The sequence below is a fragment of the Bidens hawaiensis genome, unplaced genomic scaffold, assembly GCF_021521415.1.
Source record: "Bidens hawaiensis isolate Kalapana, Puna unplaced genomic scaffold, B.hawaiensis_p1.1 tig00005482_1, whole genome shotgun sequence".
NCBI classification, from domain to species: Eukaryota; Viridiplantae; Streptophyta; class Magnoliopsida; order Asterales; family Asteraceae; genus Bidens; species Bidens hawaiensis.
This window is the reverse complement of record NW_027491351.1, coordinates 1408541-1433203: the sequence shown is the minus strand read 5'-3', so window position 1 is coordinate 1433203 and position 24663 is coordinate 1408541. Positions and strand designations below refer to the sequence as shown.

The window sequence follows — 24663 nt, the reverse complement described above, 5'->3', positions numbered from 1 at the left end:
CTTATTCATATCCATTCATTTATTAAACAAACTTTCCGTTAAACAATTTACGAACAAACAAACAATTAACCAAGCATTTGTTTCGTTTTTATCCTATGTAAAACCCAAAAGAATATTTGAAGAGCTAAAGTTAAGGCCATAACTTTCAATTAATATTTTCAAAGAGGGTCAAAAGTGCATAAAGGTTTAAAATTGAGGTGTTATCTCATTGGAACACAAAGTATGTCGTTCTTGTTCTTGTTAGGTGACTCATCACATGCTCACTGAATAAAGAAATAAAGAATAATTAGATTCTTAAAATCTTGGACAAATCCAGAAACTAATTCAACACAACACCAACAACCACCATGCCGTCGTTTCCCTCGCCGCCGGATTCCGGCGAACGTTCAAAACCCACCGGAAACTACACAAACGGCAATGGTGCAGTTTCTACTAGCAAAGAACCACCATACCAACAAAACCCTAAAACTAATTCCACCAACGACGGTGATAACTTCGAGTTCGGAACCTCGCCGGAAAAGTCGCCGGAGTTGCCAAAATCACCGGCGAGTCCAAACAACTACGGTGTTCTTACACCAAAAGAAGTCACGGTTTCATTTCACGAAGAAGTGGTTGAGCCGCAGCCGCTCCGGCAACGGTCAAACGGCAGTGGCCGTAACTCCGGCGACGGTGAGGTGGTGATTTGTTCGGCGAATGGTTCGTTTAACAGAAAGTCAAGCTTGATGATGACAAAGACAAAGTCAAGGTTAATGGATCCGCCGGAGTCCGGTCAGAATTCCGGCAGGTTACCAAACTCCGGCGGTAGTGAAGTTGATGATGATGACCCGTTTCTTGACGATGACTTACCAGATGAGTATAAGCAGTTAAGGTGGAGTAAATTGACTATAGTTCAAATATTGAGTTTGATTTTGATTATTGCTGCTTTAATATGCACACTCACTATTCCAATTATGAAACATAAGTTGTTATTTGATCTTGAGTTATGGAAATGGGGGGTTATGGTTTTAGCTTTGATATGCGGGAGATTAGTTTCCGGTTGGTTGATTCGGGTTATCGTGTTCTTGATAGAACGAAATTTCGTACTTCGAAAGCGTGTTTTGTATTTTGTTTACGGGCTGCGGAAATCTGTTCAGAATTGTGTTTGGTTGACGCTGGTTTTGATCGCGTGGCAATGCATATTCAACCCGAGAGTTGAACGGGTGGTGAACGGGTCGGATGTTTTGTCTTATGTTACTAAGGTTTGGGTGTGTTTGTTGGTTGGTACGATCGTTTGGTTGTTGAAGACGTTGCTCGTTAAGGTTCTTGCGTCTTCGTTCCACGTCAGCACGTTTTTTGATCGGATTCAGGAATCGTTGTTTAACCAGTATGTGATCGAGTCGCTTTCGGGGCCGCCGTTGGTTGAGATTCAAAACGAGCGGGAAGAAGAGGAGAGGGTTATAGAAGAGGTTCAAAAGCTTCAAAAGGCGGGGGCTACTTTACCGCCCGATCTTAAGGCGAATGTGTTTAAGAAAAGTGGGAAGTTTATCGGGACTCCGAGAACGAATGCGAACACTCCCGTGGCAGGTAAAAGTGGTAAGTTTTCGGAAGCGAATACGCCTAAAAAGGTTGATGAGGGGATTACCATTGATCACCTGCATAGGTTAAGCCAGCAGAATATATCTGCTTGGAATATGAAACGGTTGATGAACATAGTTCGTACGGGTGTGCTATCGACTTTAGATGAGCAGTTGGAGGGTACTACAGGCGACGAAGATGAGACCGCGGTCCAGATCACAAATGAGAAGCAGGCGAAGGTTGCTGCCAAGAAAATATTTGTCAATGTTGCTAAACAAGGGTCCAAGTAAATTCTTTTCTATTTTAATTTCAATATGTGGGACCCGTTGTTCGTGTTTTAGTCGTTTGTGCTAATTGATTTGCTTGGGCAGGCGTATATATTTAGAGGATTTGATGCGTTTTCTGCGAGAGGATGAAGCTTTGAAGGCGATAAGACTCTTTGATGCAGAAAGTGAAACGAAAGGAATTAGCAAAGGAGCTCTCAAAAACTGGGTGGTACGGATTAGGGGTGTGCATGGGTCATTTTGAAAACCGCTTGGTTTCGGTTTAAGGGCTTTTTTTTAATAAGTTTTTTCCATTTAGGCTTGAAATTTTTGGGCAAAGTAAAGAAAAATTGGCCCCAAATAATGGATTCTGGGGCTAAAACTTTTTGTTAATTAATTATTAAATGATTATTATACATTTGGGCTAAATTATTTTGCTTACATTATATTTAATGTTCCTACATATTACTTAACATTCAAAATTAAATACGAAAATCCATAAATTCAGTTTGGTTCGGTTTTAGTTACATGCAACACTGAAACCGAACCGAAAATTCGTTTTTTTATAAAAACCTAAGACCAAACGGTCAGTTTTTGTTTGGGTTAAATTGTTTTGGTTCGGTTTTTTTGGTTTTAACTACCAAATTATCGGTTTTATGATAGAAGTGGCAAAACGAGCGAGTCATATGGGGTGGGTACTTGTGTAATCGGTATTATTTGGTACCTGATGAGTGATGACACAGATAGTTTTGGTTGATCCGAAAACACTTATCCATTATTTTTTTATCATTTTCTTTTAGTGATGATATTTTTGAGTTTAATGATTAAAACACACTTTGGGCTTGTTAAGCTAATTTATTAATTTTACCACTTTGTTCTGTAAAAGATAGTAAACTATAATCAACTCGACCCATTCATGAGTAAAGGGGTTGAAAGTGTTGCAGCTAATTTTTCCCTTTGGTAAAAATGATGTGTTCGATGGGATTATTTAAAAAAAAAACTGTTGTTTCTTATAGGTTAATGTATTCCGAGAACGAAGGGCTCTTGCGTTATCTCTTGATGACACAAAGACAGCTGTGAACAAACTCCATCAAATGTTGAACGTGGTTGTCGTGATATTACTAATCGTGGTCTGGCTTCTTATACTTAAAGTGGCAACTACACGTTTCTTTATATTCCTAAGCTCACAACTACTTTTGGTGGTATTCGTGTTTGGTAACGCATGCAAGACGACATTTGAAGCCATTATTTTTTTGTTTGTGATGCATCCATTTGATGTCGGTGATCGTTGCGAAATCGACAGTGTTCAGGTAAACATTTAAATTAAATATATATTTTACACATGACAATCTTGACTCATATACTTGTGAATACATTGATTTTAGTTGTGTTTATCTTTAACCGCTCAAATGATTAAAAAAATTTTAAAATGAAACATGTCAAAAGTTACTCAAAACTGTATTTGTAAATTAGATTATTATTGTTTTAATGTAGTACTTGTAATTATATTGAACATAGTAACCATATCTTCACAAAGAAATAACAAAAAAAGCGTTTTGGGTCAACCCAATCTGACTTATTATATTTCAAATTGTGGACATGTTCTTGTTTATGATTATAATTTTGCTGATGCAATATTGTAGATGATAGTAGAGGAGATGAATATATTAACTACGGTTTTCTTGAGGTATGATAACCAAAAAATTATATACCCGAATAGTGTCTTGGCCACGAAACCAATCGCCAACTATTACCGCAGCCCGGATATGGGAGACGCCGTGGATTTCTGTATACACGTATCAACACCAGTGGAAAAGGTTGCTCTAATGAAGGAAAGGATAACAAGGTATGTATCAAACGAGGGTCCATTCATAATGGCCATTTATTAAACCATATGTCAAACGAGGGTCCGTTCAATACATAATCAGTTTTAAGTAAATCATGAGAATCACAAAAAAACCTGCACATATTGCTTTAACTGTGATGCATAAGGTGGCTACGTGACTGCATAACCACCTAAGTTTCTCTCTCGCGTTATATCTGGTTAGCACTACATACATACATGTGCAATATTAATTTGGTGAATGGTTTGTTGTGATTTCAGCTACATTGAGAACAAGAGTGATCACTGGTATCCCGCGCCACTAATTGTGTTGAGGGATGTTGAAGACATGAACCGGCTAAAGATATCGATATGGCTCTCCCACCGTATGAACTTCCAAGACATGGGTGAAAGATGGCAACGTAGAGCGCTTTTAGTCGAAGAGATGATTAAAATCTTTAGAGCGCTCGATATTGAATACCGTATGCTTCCTGTTGACCTCAATGTTCGTAACATGCCCACGTTGACCTCAAATCGACTTCCCTCGAACTGGACGGCTTGCACGAATTGACGATTCAGTTAGGTGTAGTTGCGTTACATTTAGAAGTAGTAACTGATTATGACTCATCCTTTGTTAATTAGTAATCAAGAGGTAAGGATTTGAGATTTCCACTATTAGGAATATGGGTATGTGTTGTATTCTACTTTTGGACCGTGTGATGTGTAGAATCTGTTTAATAGTAATTGGTTAGTTGAATTAGCAGCAATGCATAATGTATCTTTATATTAATGAACCGTTTCAGTTCATTTTACATATGCATCTTTTTTCTTCAAACATTATCACATAACTTAAAATTCAAGCACGTATATTCGTACCATGTCTTTTTATTTTCTTGATCTTAAGGCATCTTTTCAATAAATTTTTATAATCTCGTATCATATTTTTTAAGTTTTATATTAATCTTTTCTATCACGTCACGCATATATTTATTCTGATGTCTTAATCTTAATATATTTCATCTTATAGAGGTAGGTGAGTGCGATTGCGATGCTGCGGTTACGTACGCAAACACTGCATCGAACGCGTAATCGGTGTCAACACGTGCATGACCTTGCAACGGAACGACGGTAACCCAATGATGGTATGCGCACAACGCGACATCGGACTTCACACAATGTCATCCGCGTAACAGTTGCTTGAACGCGTGTAATAGATGACAAAAATCAAGAAGCAAAGTTTAAATATGTAGTAGTTTTATATAAATCATTTTTTAAACCAACCTGTTTTGACTCAAAATCCCATTTTGACCCGTCACCGTTCTATCTCAAAACGTTCTTACTTGACCCCTTTCGACCCGAACACGTACCGGCCCGACCTGAACGAGATTAACCATTTTTTGTATCAACCCGTTCCTACCCTAATACGGTCTAATATAGGACCTGGCCCGTTGCCAGTCCTAACTCGTAATTTCATAACATGTTACCTTTTTAAAATTAAAAAGTATAGCAATATCATACTCAAATTAAAGAGATTAAAATTCTCGTTTTTATGGTGTATTTTTATTTATTTTTAAATATTAATGTGTGAAAAATTTATGGCCGTTAAAAAGTCGTGAGTGTAGTTGATTGAGAATAAGGGGTAAATTTGTAACTATATTACAAATTAACAAAAAAACGATTAAAGTTGAAGGACCACTATTATTATTATTTTTAAAACCAAATTGTTAACCACTTAACCGCGAAGATCATATGACCAAAATACAATATTACCTCTAAATTTCTAAATTTTAATGCATTGTTGATCGTATATTAAACTTTAAATTTAAGAGGTTCATCACACCTATATTATATATCTTAAAACTTAAATATATATAAACGAAAACTACTTTAATTCTCTCAAGCCACTGGATTGCATTGTTTGTAAATGGAGGCTTCTCATGCATTTGACCCGAATTCACGGGTATGGGTCTTACCAAACCCATATAGTCTTTAAACGGGTTATAACATCTCATTAAATTAAAAATTAATCTCACAAAATTATTGATGTGAAATTCCTATAAAATAGGGATATACTAAAAATTATAATATGGTTTAAAAAAATATTATTTATATTTAAGAAACAATTTTATAGTAAAAAAATAAGTGGAATTTGGGTCTCACCAAACCCATATAACTTTTAAACCGGATTATAACATCTTAGTTATTTGTGAAACCCTTTTATCATCAAACTCTAAGTATATTATAAACTTTCCAATAAATAAAATTAAACTCTAAATAAGTATATAACTATTAAAAACGAATAATGTAAAACAACTTCCGTAATACGGGGGATAAGTTATTCTACAAATAAGTATAGTTATTATATATAGTATAGATATAGATATGGAGGGTCAAGTTATTCTACAAATGAGACAAAAATGAGAAGGATGAAAAAGATTTCTAGCGAAAAAAAAAACCCTAAAATATATAATGAAAAATTAATAAAAAAAATCATAACTCACAATTTAAAAAAAAAATAAAAAATGTAAAAACGTAAAAAATGTTTCCACCGTCTTCCTCGTTCTAATAAAAAACCACGGAAAAGACTCAATGTTGAGGAAAAAACATCATTGTGTCTTTTTATTATCATGTGTGTTTATTTTCGTCATTGATTGTGTATTTTTTTCTTGACATTTTTTTTGATATTGTGTTATATTACTCAACATTGTATTATATTTTATTCGGCGTTGTATTAAACTTTGCGACCTATTGTGTTGTTTTTTATTTATCATTGTGTTGTTTGTTCATTTTCGACACTGTGTCTTTTTCTCAACATTGTGTCATTTCGTCGTTTTTTTGGAACGGGAATGACGGGGGAAACGTTTTGGTCTGTTAACTTTTTTTGTTTTTTATTTATATTTTGAGTTTTGATTTTTAAATTTTCTTTTTCGAATTTTTGTTTAAAGATTTTTTGTATGATCACATATTATTATAACACTTTTTTATTTTTTTTGTCTACTTTTGTATTTCAACTTTAACCCTAGTTATGGATACATGTATATAAAACTAATACATCATTTTCGTCAAATTATAAACACCATTTACTTAAAAACCCCTCTTATAGCGTGCCTCTATATCCATGTGAATTATACATATGAAGCCCCAATGTAAATGCTTTAATAGAAGAGTATTACAATACATTAATACATTGTGACTTAATAATATACTTGCATGCTATACTATATTATGAGACTACGATTATGTGTACATCTCTATATTAGCATCAAATCTTCAACCATGGTTTAAGTACATGCTAGTGGAAGAAACACTAAGTCTAACCCGGTATGATCAAACCTAATATCTCACCCAAGGTGGATATACACATAAGCCTTAACTTATGAGTTCAACTCACTATTTTACCGATGACGTAATTACAGACTATGATGAGTTCCAACGGACGGTCCACCTGCAAAACCGAACACCGTGAGCTCTTTACGAGAAGGAGAATGGGGGGTTCCACTCGTAACCACCCTCCGGCGTGAGAATTAGTATGGTAAGTGGTCGGAATAAATATATCGATAATTAGAGAGTGTGGAATCGGATCCTTTTACCGTTAGACCTCATTCTGTATTTATAGCTGAAGAAGGAGAAGGATTGGGCCAGATGTCACACTCAATGGAAGCTTCTATTCTCATGGCTGAGCATTATGGCCTTTCCTGATTGGTTGAACAGTCTAGCCACTGATATTCTTTCTTTCTGTGCTAGTACTGCACTGACCCATTCCTATTGGTCCATCGTGCGTCCTTAAAATTGCCAGGTTATTGAGCAGCGGTACCTCGCCACGTGTCCTACCTTAAGTGGTATTTTCGTTGTGCTTTATTGCTTATTGTCATTACGAGTGTATCTTCCGCGGTGGCTTGTGTCCCTTCGCGGATGATACTCTTTCTGCGGGTTCCTCCTTTTGACTTGTTACTTGTATGGTGTGTTTGGTACCTTATCCCCACAAGTCCCCCCAATTCATTGTTGCTTCCTCGATTCATTCTGTGGGTGAAATATTGGACTTGTTATTTGTTTATGTTTTTTTGCTTTTGGCATTTATGTAGGTGGGTACTTATGGGAGTAATTGCTGACTGTCCTGTCTACATCTAGTTATGGTGATGTCATCATGCGTGTTGGACTGCTTCTCATTTACTTCAAGTGTGTATAAATGTTTTTGCATTCCGACACATTGAATTCTTTGTTTCCGCGCCCCGTGCCCGTTTTTTATTGGTCACCCAAGGATCGAATCTCTATGTAACATCCCCTTTTCTCGTTTCGGTTAATAAAATGAAAACATGAGTTATTATGAGTCGGGCTAGTGTTGGTTTAATGGATATAGGTTAAGGATTTGGATTAAGAAGAAAAGAAGAAAAAGACCATGGGCTTAAGCCCATGATCCATAATATATAAACCTTAATCACTAATTAATTCATTCATTCTACACATATTCCATACACCACCCAAAACACACACTTAAGCCCTCTCTCTAGTTTCTCTCTTTTGTCTAGCCGAACCAAGAAGGAAAACCGATCCCGATCCAAGGTAATGATTGTATGATATTGTATGAACCCAAACCCGTTAGATTTAGTCACAAAACGACGAGCCGTCACCTTTAAACCGTTAAAGTCACGAGATCCAGGTGGAATCAGGTATAAACCGAACCTAAGATGAGCTTAGGGGTCACCCTAGCTCAGATCTGGATTGAACGGGACGAAAAACGGTGAAAATGGTGCAAAAATACGTTTTTCCGGCGAACCCGCGGTTTTCCGGCGACGACGGCGCCGGAAAGGCGGGGAGTACGAGGACGGGAATGTCAGAGAATGTTTCTGACATTCTTTGACCTAACCTTAATTCGTTAACGGAGAGTTAATGAACTAGAGGCAATTCGTCAGATGATTCGTTAAAGGAAGCTTAACGAACTAGCCTTAGTTCGTATCCAAATTCGTTAAGGAAAAGATAACGAATTAACCCCAATTCGTTAGAAGGAGATAACGAACTAGAAAGTTCAATTCGTTACAGAAGGGTCATTCGCTATGAGATCCAATTCGTCAAAGGACCAGTTCGTTATAAGGTCCAATTCGTTACAAGGACCAGTTCGTTATAACAGTTAATTCGTTATAAAGTAACAAATGGGTCATTCGTTATGAACTCGATTCGCTAAGAACCAAGTAACGAACTAGAAGTTTGATAAAATGATAGAACAGTCCCTGAACTTGGAAAGAATGATTTAATTACAAAATAGCTCTTGAACTTTATTAATTCATAGAAGATACCTTAAAGGATTGAGAGGTTAACAATAAAATATTATCACGAAATCCTAATGGAAAATGTGTTAAGACAATTAACGAACGGGAGTCCGAGGGCAGCGCCGAAAATTAAAATAATAATTTAATTTTCTAATGGAAATTGTGTTAAGACAGTTAGTGAAAAATTTTTCAAAGCTGACCTGGCAGCTTAACCTCAGCCAGGGGCTTTGCCCCTTGGACCCCGCTAGGGGCTGCCGCCCCTAGAACCCCGCTGCCAGGGGCGCTTCCCCCGGAACCCCGTTCGTTGAGGGTAAGAATTAAACTAAACACGATATGGGTAGTGATAGTTAATTGATACGTGTAATTGTTATATAGTTAGTCGTGCACGGCTCAAGAAAGGAATTACCATAAACGGTGAACGTAACCGAATTCAGGTGAGTTTCTAGCCCCACTTCCTTGTCATGTTTTTGGAGCTGTGTGCATACTCGATGTGATAGTTAATACACTTACCTTAAGTGGTAAGTGTATGCTTGGTATGATTTATGTATGATGATTGCTTGATGGTGCGTGAACGATCTTCGGATATTGCATGTGCCGTCAGGTGGTAGTTAAAGATATGATTGATATACATATGATGTATGAATGATGTATGTTATGTATGTTATGTTGACAGTACGTGAACGATCTTCGGATAATGCACGTATTATTAAGGAAGACATGTAAAGACAGGTATGTTACAGTTGCATGAAACAAAGGGACCATACCCTATCTGTGAGAATAGGGACCAGACCCTAATAATATCTGTGAGGATAAGGACAAGACCCTAATAATATCTGTGAGGATAGGGACCAGACCCTTATAATATCTGTGAGGTAGGGACCAAACCCTAATAATATATGTGATGTTGGGGACCGGACCTTATAATATCTGTGAGGATATAGGGCGGAAGGCTCTTTACGTAGTATGGATAGTTATGTAGGTAAAGTAAAGTATGAATGATGTACACACCTTCGGGCATGTGTGCAAGCATGTGAACTGATTGTACGTTGTATGATTAACTAGAACTCACTCAGCGTAGCTGACTTTTAGTATGCACGCAGGTGAGTAGAATGAGGTAGCTCGCTTGAGGGGAAACACATGGCATGGAATTGAAGATACTGACATCTCAAGGAAATGTTATGTTATTTAAAAAGACTATGTTCTATGTTTAAACGGTTTGAATGCTCGTTAAGACAAGAATTGATGGTTATGTAATATATTGGTTTGAAAGTTTTATATTCCGCGTAAAGTTTAAATTAACTCTGATATTTAGAATTGTGTTGATGAGTAAATCCAACGTCCAAAGTGAGGCACCGGTAACGGGGCCTACACTCTAGCTGTCCAACTACCACATTTATTTATTTGGGTATAAATAGGTGATAAAAGTTCATTTCCATTCATTCTATTTTTGGGTGCCTCCTTTCATTGGTTATCATATTGTTTGTGCAATTTGACATTCTTGACTGGCGTGTTGCCTGGTTCAAAATTATTGCGTGTGTTCCTTGGGTCTCCCTTTGTGAGTTATCACGGTGCTTTCAGACCAGGCTTCATCCCTGTCAAGTGTCTTTGCTTAGGTTTTTTGTGTAAGAATTGACATTCTGGGTATTTCTTCCGGTGTATTGTTCTGCGATGTATTGAAAAATCATGGGTAAAAAATCTCTCCCATGTTTTCTCCTAGGTGGACCTTTCCACGACGTTACCTCGCGGGTCCACTATTGTGTAAAATCCCATTAAGCCTGATTGGTAACTGGATCTTTTGATATGGATAAGATTTTACTGCAAGTGGGCCTGACTGTTTAGACGTCAGACGGCGCCTTTGTCAGGGATGTCTTTTCAACAGGGCCGTCTCTGAGAATCCTCAAAAATTCAAGGACTTGGGGCACATGAAAAAATGGGCCTCGAAAATTAAAATAAATCAATAACTTGTATATAAAAATTAAGTATTACATTGATAATTATGATAATAATTAAAAAAGTTATTGTAACAATGGTCAAATTGAATGCTTAAAAAATTCGTGAGTCTCTTTTAACATTTTTAATTTTAAATCAAAAGTTATTTTGTTCTTTAAATATATAAAATAAAGAAACATAAGACACATGGGCATACTAGTAAACTAGCAATCAAGAATGAAATCAAAAAGGTTGGACCCCAATTTTAGTGGCTTATGCTTCCTGTTGAACAACAAATAAAATTAAAAAAGAAAAAAACTATTAGATACAACCTGATGAGCAAAAAAAAAAAAAAAACTGCCAGCAAGAATCGAACATGAGCAACCTGTTTATAAGAAAGGGAACTTACCAGCTACACCAATCTATATTTTCTAACATGGAATTGTTTATTTATATATTATATAATAAATGCACAAAAATAATTATGGCCCCAAAAAGGGTGGGCCTTGGGCTATTGCCCTCTCTGCCCACCCTATGGGTCGGGCCTGCTTTTCAACTGTGCGCGCGTGTTGTCTAGGCGCCCACTTGGTTTGGATTTTTCAAATTCCTGCGTGAGGTGTCAGTTTCTTCGCGCGTGTTGCCCTTCTTTCTTTTCACTCTTCACTGATTCCTTCTTATTCTTCATATTTTTCTCATATTTCCATACTAGGTTACAAACCCGTGTGTTACACGGGTTGAAAAATTAACATGCTAAAATTCATATATTGTTTATGGTTCTTAACAAAGGTATCACTTTTTGACTTCTTATCTCGTTGCTTCAATTGTTCATCTTCTAACTATCTAGTTCTCGTTTTTATTTTCTTCAAAATAATCTCTGATACGTAATAGACTCAGGTTTCTTATTAACCATGAAGGTTGATAATACTAATAAAAACAAAAAATACCTTTAAGAAACTTGTGTATGTTCTTACTCAAATATACAATAACATCGTAAGTTAAAAAAAGTTATATTTGTACTTTGAGCGACATTTTATTTGTCTGAAATAAACCTAATTACAATTTACCAATTCACTATAACTCCCCAGCTGTATTCTACTTTCTTACCACAATTCGCATATATAATAAATGAATTAAATATCTTTATAAATACATTAGTTGTTCAATCAAAATACCCAACTTGTTTTGACTTCATAAATACATCACTTGTTCAATCAAACATACTGGCTTGCTTTGACTCGTGAACTATGAAATACCCATTTTGGCCAATGACTCGTGAACCATGAAACATACGATGCAAAAAAAAAAAATAAAAAAAATAAAAAAAAATATCAAGATGGTTAGAGATGGTTAGCTTAGTTGCATAAGCCATAGTTGAATTAATCAAAAGCAATACCCAGACGAATCAATGCTCCAATACAACAGAGACAGTAAAATTCAGATTTTTCCATGCAAATATACACCAAACCAATCAAAACAAATTACAACTTATTTCTTTGCATATACCAAGATAAAATATTATGTTTGGAAAATAAAATTACTCATTTATCCCTCAAATAAAAGTAGAATACCTTTAAATACTGACTTGAAAGCCCTACCAACAATCACGCTTAGTAAAGAACTCCATATAAATAAAAACCTGGCTCACACTGCAACAAAATAACTTATTAGTTTGATTCATTAAGATCAAACTTCAAGATACTTTTCATCAATCATGTACTTTACAAATATAATCCTAATTTAATAATTCAAGAAAAGAAAACACAAGCACACCCACTGCTATAGTTGATTATATGTACATAAGTTGCTAAAAAGAAATCAAAACCTTCTTTCTGTCAAGAACTTTATTGTAAAAAAACTTAGATCCAATGAAGTCGTGAACTCTTTTTTTTCTCAAATTTTTTCAGGCTTCACAATTGAAAAACTTCTATCAACATACTCTGAGTACAAATCAACTAGAAGTTGTTAGTTGATAAATTAACAAATTGAATAACAATTATTTTGAAAAATTGTTAAATTGAATAGATAACTGTGTAAATGTAGCCTATAACACCTAAATTAATTATAAATAAGCATAATTAATCCAAGTTTTACATTCATATTAAGAAATTTTGAATAACAATTATTTTGAAAAATTGTTAAATTGAATAGATAACGAATTGAACCCTTAACGAACTGGACTTCTTAACGAATCAGTCCATATAGCGAATTTTACCTTCTAATTCGTTATTTCTTTTAACGAACTAATCATAACGAATCAAGGGTAATTCGTTACCCTTTTCCCTTAACGAATCAGAGACGAATCATAGACGAACTAGAGCTAGTTCGCAATGCTCCCTTAAGCGAATCAACTAACGAATCACCTTCAATTCGTTAAGCCCCCATAGCGAACTAGGGTTAGGTCAGGGAATGTCAGAACATTCCCTGACATTCCTTATCCTTGTACCACTATTCCGGCGCAGCCTTTCTGGCGTCGCCTTTGCCGGAAAGCCGCCGGAAAACCGCGAACACGTCGGAAAAACGAGTTTTAACTCGTTTTTCACCGTTTTTCGTCCTGTTCGATCCAGATCTGAGCTAGGGTGACCCCTAAGCTCATCATAGGTTCGGTTTATACCCGATTCCACCCGGATCTCGTGACTTAAACGGTTTAACGGTGTCGGCTCGTCCTTTAGTGACCATAATTAACGGATTTAAGCTCATACAACAAACACTATCATACCTTGGGTCGGGATCCGATTCTTCTTCTATATTTCGGCTAGAGAGGCTAGAGAGAGAGAGAGCTTAAGTGTGTGTGTTTGAGAGGTGTAAGGGATATGTGTAAATGAATTAAATGGAGGATTAAGGGTATATATATATTTTTTTGATCATGGGCTTAAGCCCATGGTCTTTCCTTCATTCCTCCATAACCCAACTCCATAACCCATATCCATTTACCCAACACAAGTCCATCTCGTATTCTATTCAACTAAACCGATAACGACCCGCTATAAAATAAACGAACTTTATTTTATTAATATAACCGAAAGTAGGATGTTACATACAATGTGTGCCAGTTCGTGACACAATAATTTTTTGGTGGCAGGACCTACATCGAGCCGGTTGGAGATAATTCTCTGCTCAATGATTTCTATGACGTGCTTTTCATGCACAAGTAGAGGGGCTCCACTGTAACTAATAATTACGCAGTTTTGGCTGCAATAATTGATTTTTTTGAAACTTCCAACCGTAATTTGTTGAAGGGTTTTTAGAATTTTTTGATATCCATTGAATCTAATGGAGATCTAGTTGCTAACGTCTTCTCGTTCTTCCATTATTTTGAAAGGTTGGACATTTCTTGTTTTGGCTATTCCAACTTCTAACACATGTAGAGCGGGAAAGCTTCTTCCTTGATACCAATCTGGTAATGCTGAAGTGCATTCTATGTAGATGTGGCATCTTTTGCTGCTGCTATTTTCTTTCTGAAGGTTTTTATAGCCTTCTTCATTCTTTCTGTAAACAAATTGATTTCTTGTAAGTTTGCTAAAGGATAAATATTTATAATTAATCCAGCCGAAAATGCTAGATTAACTAGATGGGGATCTGCTCCTGGACAAAAGTTGTATAGACTCTTTGTCATTTTATCTTCTGTGAATATGTGCTTGACTTCAAAGTCTTCAGGACTAAGGGCCCTAGCTTTTGACCAAGCTGATCGGAATTCGTCTAGAGTGATTAGATCGATTTCTTCAATTTGGATTTCAATTCTTATCTCTATTCTTTTTTCAAAGGGTAAATTTGAAAAGCTAATCGGTGAGGTTTTCTTTGTTTTTGTTATAGGCATGGGAAAGACGATAATCCTTAAAGGTATTTCTTTCTTTCCGAATTCTGTTGAATACCTTGTGGCTTCTTGTTGAGCTTGAAACAGGGAGCCGAATTTTTTATAGGGAACTGTTGTATGCTGAACGTATTTTGAGAAAATAGCCCAGTCTTCATAGATTCCTCTGTGGTCTCCATAAAAAATGACGTCGAACCTCGTTTTTTGATTTCCTGGAGATGTCACCTTTTGAGCATAGGTGGTTTTAATAATTTTTGGCAAACTATCAGCTGTGAACGGATTTGAGTCTTCTTTACCGGAGCCGTTTGCTTCCGGACTAGAAGATGATTGTGGCTCATCTTTTGCCATATGTATGATTTTTCCCAAAGCATCAGGGATCAACGGACTTGATTTTTCTTTACCTTTAGCCGTTTGTAAAGAAATAGATTCTATTTTTAGGCTTTCGTCTTCCTGTACAGAATTTACAGTTTTGGCATTAAGCAACTTATTGTATAACGCAATTTGCTGTCGCACAACTTGTAATTTTATTAAAAGATTTTTTTCTTTTAGGCGTAAAGCCTTGATTTTTTCTTTCTCTTCTTCCATCACATTTGTTTTTCTAGATACGGCTGTGATGAGTTTTGTGAAGGGGACGTATCTTATTTATAGAGAAGTATTACGTCATTGCTTACGTATTCTGAAAATCACGTGTCAAGCTATCAACTAGCACATTTTTTGGTCCTTCAAGTTGTTCATTGTTAAAGGAATATCTCGAAAACCACATTTGCCATCTTAGATGCGTCCTTGTTTGTTATCTCTGAAATTTTTGTTTTTAGGAAATAAGTGAAATTTTTGTTATCTGTCCTGACCAGAAATTTTACAGGGGTTAGATAAATAGAAAATTTTGAAATGTTGTTTTTTACCGCCAGTAATTCTTTTTCATTACTGTGGTAATTCTTTTCAGCTGGTTTAAAACTTCGAGAGGTATATTTACAAATTTCCTCTTTATTAGCTATTTTTACTTTTAAGACCCCTCCCCAAAAATCATTTGAGGCATCGGTTTCAATTATAACGGAGTCTTCTTCTTTTGGAAGATAAAGTCTTGGAAAGCTTCTTAAGTTTTTCTTTATCTTTCTAATATAGTCTGTATCGGATTCTTTCCATTCCCATACGTAATCCTTTTTTAATTTTACATGTAGCGGCTTTCTGAGCTCTGCAAGCTTTGGAATGTAGCTTTCTGCATAAGTTAAAACACCAAGAAATCTTTGTAGATGTTTTTTATCTTCTAAAGTGTCTGGAAATTTATGTAAATTTTCCAAAATATGTTTTTGTGGGCAATGAGTACCTTGATCTATTTCAAGACCTAAAAAAATTATCTTCGTTTTAAAAAGATTTGCTTTCTTTTTTGACAAAATAATTCCATATTTTCAGTTGTTTTTAAAAATGATAAAACATGAAAATAGTGATGTTCCTCAGAGCTAGAAAATATTATAATATCGTCTACGTAGATGGTACAATAATCTTCTAATCCCCATAAAGCATTCTGCATATGTCTTTGAAATACGTTAGGTGCTTGTTTTAATCCAAAAGGGACTACCTTCTATTGGTAATGACCATCAGGACATGTAAATGCAATTAATTACTGAGATTCTTCGTCTAACAGTACCTGCCAGAAACCACTTTTGCAGTCGAAACTAGAAAATATGGTTTTTCCTCTTAAGAGGGTTAATAGTTCTTGCATGCAAGGAAGATTGTGACTAACTCCTATTGTTGCTACTGTTGGGTCCATATTTGGTGGTTTGTACTTAATTCTTTGTTTGTTGGGTTTCGTGTTGGGATATGTATGTAAACCGAGGGATCTCGGTGGGATTTGGGCTTAATAGTTGGTTACCTTATATATAGATCTTATTGTATAGGGTTTAGAGGTTGAGCAGTTGTTGAGCACTTTGAGAGCCACCATCTAGAGAGAAAATACCGATTTTGGGTAATCTCATGTACTAGACGATTACTAATATAATCGTGTGCATTTGGAGTATTATCGTGTTTATTATATTCGTGTTCTTCATTTTTCTCGTTCTTGAATCACCACGGTGTTAGGATTCCGCACTAACATCGTGTTCGAGTTGATATCATATTCTAGTAATCTAGATTCGGGACTTACAATTGGTATCAGAGCCTTTTGAACCATTAAAGGCTCGGTTTGATATCAACGGATTCAAGATCTAAGTGTGTTTGGTGGTTTGGTTTTGTATTCCGGTGATCTGCGATTCGGAGAAGAAGAAGTGCTATATTTGGTTAAAGTTTGGGTTATATTTAGAAACAATTCAAATCCCATCAATCTAGGGATTTAGTTGTTACAAAAATCTTCTGGTCAAACGAATTCTCGGGTGTCCTTGGCGGTATTTCATAGTTTTCGGCCAACCTTATTAATTTTCGGCATTAAATTAAGGAGTTCTCGGCCAGAATCAAGGGTTCTCGACCATATTTGATTGTTCTCGGTCAGATTCAAGAGTTCTTGGTCAGATCATCTAGTTTTTGGTCAAACTTTGTGGTTCTCGGTCAACATCTTGGGTTCTCGGTCAACGCTACCTGTTCTCGGTCAACAACAAGTGTTCTCAGTCAAAAACCTGGGTTCTCGGTCAATACTTGGAGTTCTCGGTCAAGCTTTGGGTTCTCGGTAAAATTAGAGTCTAAACCCAGACATAGCTTTTCTGGACATACTCTAAGAATAATAGAACCAGCTTCAACTTCTACAGAAGTACAATTAATACTATCTATGTCGGAAAGAATAGATAAGTAAGGAGAAATTCTTAAAGTGGTTATAGGAATATAATGTCTTTAACCCCAATCATTGAAGCTGTTAAAGCTCTAGTTGATGCAGTTAACTTTGAAGAAAGTGAAATTCAGATATACAAAATCAGAATAAACCAAACTAGATACGACTTTATGATACATGATAACATAAAAGCTCAAAATATAAGATTCTTCAAACAAGAATTAGCTGACGCTAGAAGAGACTCTTTAAGCTTAAAACAAGAAAAGCTCTTATAACCATAACATGAGTTCTCTTGTAAATATAGAAGAATTAATTAAAGAGTTAATCAATAAGGTAGAAAAATTATCTACTAACGAAAATCTAGAGGCTATTGCCGCAAAGATCATTAAGGATATCTCCGAAAAAATTGATAAAATAGAGGAAGTTAAACCTCAAAAGCTAGAACAACACACTAAAATCTTCAATGAAAAAGGAAGATTTCAAAAATATTCCTTTCCTATCTTTAATGTAGGAAATCCGTCATTAGGAAGTTCTAAATGTCCAAATGCTTTAAAATGACCTTTTGGTACAAAAGAACAATAAACAATTCTTTGAGAATTGTAAATATCCAGACAAAATTGTCATAAAAGGTCTACATCCACGTGATAACATTTAAGTGCCATGTGATGTGTTTGAGCATTTATGACCAATTTAATTTGTATATAGAAAAATGTCTTATAGTACAAAAATTCAGCATAATTCAAGATAATTGGAATATGCATCTGGGTATCAAATTAAAAATCCTAAACCGAGCTAATGAAGAAAAAACAAAAGCTTGAAAGAAAAATTTAAGAGCTTAAATGAATTCTATCTCTCAAAAACAAGAGCAAATATTTATTAGCCAACTAGAGACAGGCTCAGCTGAGAAAATACATGAACTAGTTCAATTAATGTCACTAAGTGATAAAGAATGTGAACAAAAGTTTTCTAAAAATAAGAGTCTTAGAGACAAATATTTTTCAGAACAAGTTCTCACTATAAAGGAACCTAAAACTGAAAAAGAGATCGCCTCAGAACCTATGACTGAAGATGAAAATTCTTCTGCGGAAGAAACTCCTAACTATAATAGTAGAACAAATCAGGTCAGTACTAGTTATACTAGCTACAAAAAGAAAAATACAGAATTTTCTATGCTATATCACAAAGGCATACCAAATTCTAATAATGGGAGTTCAACCGCAATTGACACCATTAAAATTGACTGTATCTTCGATTTTGGAAAAAGAAAAGAAGTTATAGATAAATGGAATACTGAGATTAGTCTCATTATCCAGTCCAATCCAGAAGAGTTTTCTAATGCTAAAGCATTATTATTATTGATAGAACACAAATCTTCAGGAATTATTCAAGACTTCATTAAAGGCACTGCTTGGAATGAAGATTTACATGGTGAAGATCTTTTTGATCAAATAATCAACGCCATGTATATGATGTTTTTAGGTCTTGATTTCCTCACAAACAAAGACCAAGAAAATAAAAAATTGCTGGAATAAGCAAGACAAAACCTTACAAAAGTGCAATTATGTGATATATGCCTTTTAGATAATTTTTCATGCCTATTTGAGCAAAACTTATACAAGTTAAGTACAGGTGAATTTAATTCTTGGATAGAAGCCTACTTAATGAAAATCCCCATTGTAGGAGAAAAAGCCAAAGAAAGATGGAATAAAGAGAAAAATCCTTTATCTATGCATTCTCTCGGATTTGCTACAAGGATTGTCAAAGAAGAAATTACCGTTTATTGTGATTTCTCCAATAAACAAAAACAGTTAAAAAGATTTAACATAAAATGTTGCAATACTTTAACTGAAATACATCAATTATCCTTGGGATGTGACCCACACAAAGATAAAAATTACTTCAAAAAGAAGTACAAAAGAAAGTATAAAACAAAAAGAAGGTCTTGGAAAACCAAGAAAAGAAAATTTACACCAGGTAAATACTTTTCAAAAGAAAAACCAAAAATCCACCCACAAGGAAAGAAAAAAATGTAGATGTAGGATATGCTCTGAAGAGGGACATTATGCCAACGAATGTCTTAACCGACAAATATTACCTATAAAAACAAAGCTTATTTTAGAAGCTGAAGAAGAAGGATACTTTCCTTCTGAAAATATGTAGGTTCCCTGGACGGATCACACGAGATATCCCGGTCTACTCAGGTGCGGAATCCCTGCGTAGATCGTTACGAGCGTAGAAAGCAAACCAAACAAACACACACGAATAAACCGAAACACGTTATATATTAATAACCGAACTCACGTGATATGAATCACTGATACAGACTCTCGTCACCAGCTTAGATCAACTCGATTAACTCAAAATGACTAACTGACTTAAACGATTAACTTCTAACCAAGCCGTAAGCTGGTATATAAATACACGACAACTTCGCCTGATATGTTCAGGCGAAGTTGTCCATAACTTCGCTTGTTCAAAAAGTTCGCCTAGGCGAACTTGTTAACAACTTCGCTTAAACAAAAACATAAATAACATTACAGACTCGATTACAGACACTAGACTATGAACTACTGATATTTATGCACCAACAAAATATTTACGATGGGTATACTCGGGTATATTCACTAACAGTCAAATACGACTCTTCTGATGATTCTACTGACTTAGAATGACTACAACTCCTAAGCGAGAAGAAAATGAATTAAGCTAATTACATTTTTATCAAAATATTTTAAAACTAGAGGAATTGGTCTGTGCTAATATAACCAATCCCAACTCTGTTTATATCAAAGGAAAAAAATTTCTAAAAGGATATAAAACGATAACTTTACATTGTTATATTGACACGGGAGCAAGTCTCTATTTAGCAAGTAAATACGTTATTCATGAAGAACTTTGGGAAAACACACCTAAGGACATTAAAGTAACAATTTCTAATGAAGAAACAATTAAGCTAAATAAGGTTTGTAGAAATCTTATAGTGTACTTTTCAGGAGAACCATTCCCTATTCCTACCATTTACCAATAAGAATCTGGAATAGATTTACTCATTGGAAATAACTTCTGTCAGTTATATGGACCACTTACACAATGGTTAGACAGAATATCTTTCCATTTTAATCAAGAAATGATTCTGATTATGAAAATAACTAAAGCACTTCTGGTTGGGAAACCTGATTTTCTTGAATCTATGAAAAAGGATTAGAAAATAAAACAAATCCCTGGAACAAATATAACCCAAGAAGTTATAAAACCAGAAGAAAAGTATTTCCTTGAAATACAAAAATATCAAAAAATAGAAGTATTACTTGAAATGGTATGCTCAGAAAATCCTATTAACTCGGAAAAATCCAAAAACTGGATGAAGGTTTCAATAAAACTGATAGACCCTAAGACTGTAATTAGAGTAAAACCCATGAAATACAGTCCACATGACAGAGAAGAGTTTAACAAACAAATTAAAGAGTTACTTGAATTAAAATTAATTATTCCAAGTAAATCACCTCTTATGTCACCAGCCTTTTTAGTTGAAAATGAAGCTGAGAAAAGAAGAGGAAAGAAGCGAATGGTCGTAAATTATAAAGCAGTAAATGCACCAACAATAGGAGATAGTCACAATCTTCCTTGCATGCAAGAACTATTAACCCTCTTAAGAGGAAAAACCATATTTTCTAGTTTCGAATGCAAAAGTGGTTTCTGGCAGGTACTGTTAGACGAAGAATCACAGTAATTAATTGCATTTACATGTCCTGATGGTCATTACCAATAGAAGGTAGTCCCTTTTGGATTAAAATAAGCACCTAACGTATTTCAAAGACATATGCAGAATGCTTTATGGGGATTAGAAGATTATTGTACCGTCTACGTAGACGATATTATAATATTTTCTAGCTCTGAGGAACATCACTATTTTCATGTTTTATCATTTTAAAAAACAATTGAAAAATATGGAATTATTTTTTCAAAAAAGAAAGCAAATCTTTTTAAAACAAAGATAATTCTTTTAGGTCTTGAAATAGATCAAGGTACTCATTGCCCACAAAAACATATTTTGGAAAATTTACATAAATTTCCAGACACTTTAGAAGATAAAAAACATCTACAAAGATTTCTTGGTGTTTTAAGTTATGCAGAAAGCTACATTCCAAAGCTTGCAGAGCTCAGAAAGCCGCTACATGTAAAATTAAAAAAGGATTACGTATGGGATTGGAAAGAATCCGATACAGACTATATTAGAAAGATAAAGAAAAACTTAAAAAGCTTTCCAAGACTTTATCTTCCAAAAGAAGAAGACTCCGTTATAATTGAAACCGATGCCTCAAATGATTTTTGGGGAGGGGTCTTAAAAGCAAAAACATATGATAGAGAGTAAATTTGTAAATATACATCTGGAAGTTTTAAACCAGCTGAAAAGAATTACCACAGTAATGAAAAAGAATTACTAGCGGTAAAAAACACCACTACAAAATTTTCTATTTATCTAACCCCTGTAAAATTTCTGGTCAAGACAGATAACAAAATTTTCAATTATTTCCTAAAAACAAAAATTTCAGGAGATAAAAAACAAGGACGCCTCGTCAGATGGCAAATGTGGTTTTCGAGATATTCCTTTAACATTGAACATCTTGAAGGACCAAAACAAGAAATGTCCAACCTTCCAAAATAATGGAAGAACGAGAAGACATTAGCAACTGGGTCTCCATTAGAGTCAATGGATATCTAAAATTTTTAAAAACCCTTCAACAAATTACAGTTGGAAGTTTAAAAAAAAATCAATTACTGCAGCCAAAACTGCGTAATTATTAGTTACAGCGGAACCCCTCTACCTGTGCATGAAAAGCACGCTATAGAAATCATTGAGCAGAGAATTAACAGGCTCGATGTAGGTCCTGCCACCAAAAAATTATTGTGTCAAGAACTGGCACGCATTATAGAAGATCATACATGTGAAGAGTGCAGAGAAAGTGACCTCCTCTCAGACGAAATGATATAGGATACACGTGAATTAGACCCTACGCATGGGTACATCGATTAAAGAAAAGCAAGCATGTGAATAAAGAAGGCTAAGTGACAGCCTCCAGTGAAATAATGGAGGACACATAATTAGGACACCACCCAGGTTCAATTATGTAAAACTTACGTTGCACTTACATAAGAAAAGAGAACTTTACGTTCCTTTTCCTTTCTATATATATTGTAATGTTTGTAAGGGTAGGGGCATCAAACACTCTCCCAAAAATTTTAATTTTCTTTGTAATCCTAGCTATGTGTGAGTAAGCTCCCCCTTTATGGGAAAATGACGTAAAAATCCAGAAAAGTTCTTCCTTCAGGAAGAACAGTTATGAAATAAAATATTTCCTTTTTGTCAACATCTCTGAATTTTGTTATGAAACCTGGAGTCCTGGAGTCATTTTTATTTCCGTCAAGACAGGGGGTCATAGGAAGATAATGATTGGATTGGTCACTCGTCACTAAGGTTCAGAGACAATGGGGATCTAAGGTATATCTATCTCTTAACTGTTATACTTTAATGGTTTTTACTAATTTTTCCTTAATCAAAAACTATAATTTCTTAAATTATATTTAAAGCAAAAATCATGACAAGATATCCGCACCTCTGGTATCAGAGCCTTGTGCTCAGCTTTTTTAAAAATTAATGTTAGAGCCTTGTGCTCAGCAAAAAATTAAAAAAAATAAGCCTTGCACTACGTAAAAATGGAAAATAAATATTTTCTAATAGAAGAAGATTCTGATGAATCATATCAACAAAATACTGAAGTTATAAACTTCAATGAAAACGAAAGAGGTTTTCAGTCAGATTACATGATTAAATCTGACCAATTAACAAAAATAAGTAAGCTTAAGTTTAAGCTTGATAATAGACAGGTTTTTAATCAACCTAATAGTTTCCAAAGCATGGTCTCAAAAGCTTTTTCAAGAAAAACAAAATCCTTTACTAATTTAATACTGAAGAATTTTCAGTAGACATAAAGGATACATCGGGAAAAGTACTTTTGCCACTCTTAACAAGAGGATAAATAGCAAAAAGACTTTTAACTATTAAGCCTGAATTAAGAAAATCAATGAACATGGTGCATATAGAAGCAGTAAAAATCCTACTAAAAGCACAACTCAGATTTGGAATTATTTTTCCTATTAAAATGGCTATTGTTGATAATAGAATCATTAACAGACAAGATGCTCGCTTAGGGGCTGTACAAGAAAATTTAGCATATGGTAAATTCATGTTTACTGTATATCCTAAATTTGCTTTACCTCGAGATTCAAAAGATTTTGATAAAACTCTTAGTTTCATACATCAGCGTGAAAGAACTGATCTTATGGAACCAGGAAATAAAGTATTTACGATTAATTATTTAATATCGTATGCTATAACCAACAGTACTCACTCTATAGAGTATAAAGAAAAAGAGAGCATAGCAATAGAAGATATATTCTCAGATATAGGAACAGTTGAGGAAAGTAAATTTACTGAACCCCCGCAATTACAAGAAAATAGGGCAATTAATATAGCTCGAAATAAACAAATTGTAGAGCCTAAACCCAGACATAACTTTTCTGGACATACTCTAAGAATTAGAGAACGAGCTTCAACTTCTACAAAAGTACAATTAATACTATCTACGTCGGAAAGAATAGATAAGTATAGAGAAATTCTTTAAGAGGTTATATGAAATATAATATCTTTAACCATAATCATTGACGCAGTTAAAGCTCTAGATGAAGCAATTAACTTTGAAGAAAGTGAAATTCTGTTATACAAAATCAGAATAAACCAAACTAGATACGACTTTATGATACATGATAACATAAAAGCTCAAAATATAAGATTCTTCAAACAAGAATTAGCTGACGCTAGAAAGAGACATTTTAAGCTTAAAACAAGAAAAGATCTTATAACCATAACATGAGTTCTCTTGTAAAGATAGAAGAATTAGTTAAAGAGCTAATCAATAAGGTAGAAAAACTATCTACTAACTAAAATTTAGAGGCTATTGCTGCAAAGATCATTAAGGATATCTCCGAAAAAATTGATAAAATAGAGGAAGTTAAACCTCAAAAGCTAGAACAACACACTAAAATCTTCAATGAAAAAGGAAGATTTCAAAAATATTATTTTCCTAACTTTAGTGTAGGAAATCCGTCATTAGGAAGTTCCAAATGTCCAAATGCTTTAAAATGGCCTTTTGGTACAAAAGAACAATAAACAATTATTTGAGAATTGTAAATATCCCGACAAAAATTGT

General features: G+C 34.7%; 1 protein-coding gene across 1 annotated transcript; it reads left to right on the top strand.

Annotated features, from left to right (window-relative positions):
- The first annotated feature begins 208 nt into the window (after positions 1 to 208).
- LOC143629936 (mechanosensitive ion channel protein 6-like) lies at positions 209 to 4385 on the top strand. The gene is made up of 5 exons (XM_077099080.1): positions 209 to 1840; positions 1926 to 2049; positions 2834 to 3127; positions 3461 to 3663; positions 3922 to 4385. Exons 1-5 carry the CDS (start codon positions 348 to 350, stop codon positions 4208 to 4210), a joined length of 2403 nt encoding a protein of 800 aa, XP_076955195.1. The 5' UTR covers positions 209 to 347; the 3' UTR covers positions 4211 to 4385.
- Positions 4386 to 24663: the final 20278 nt, after the last annotated feature.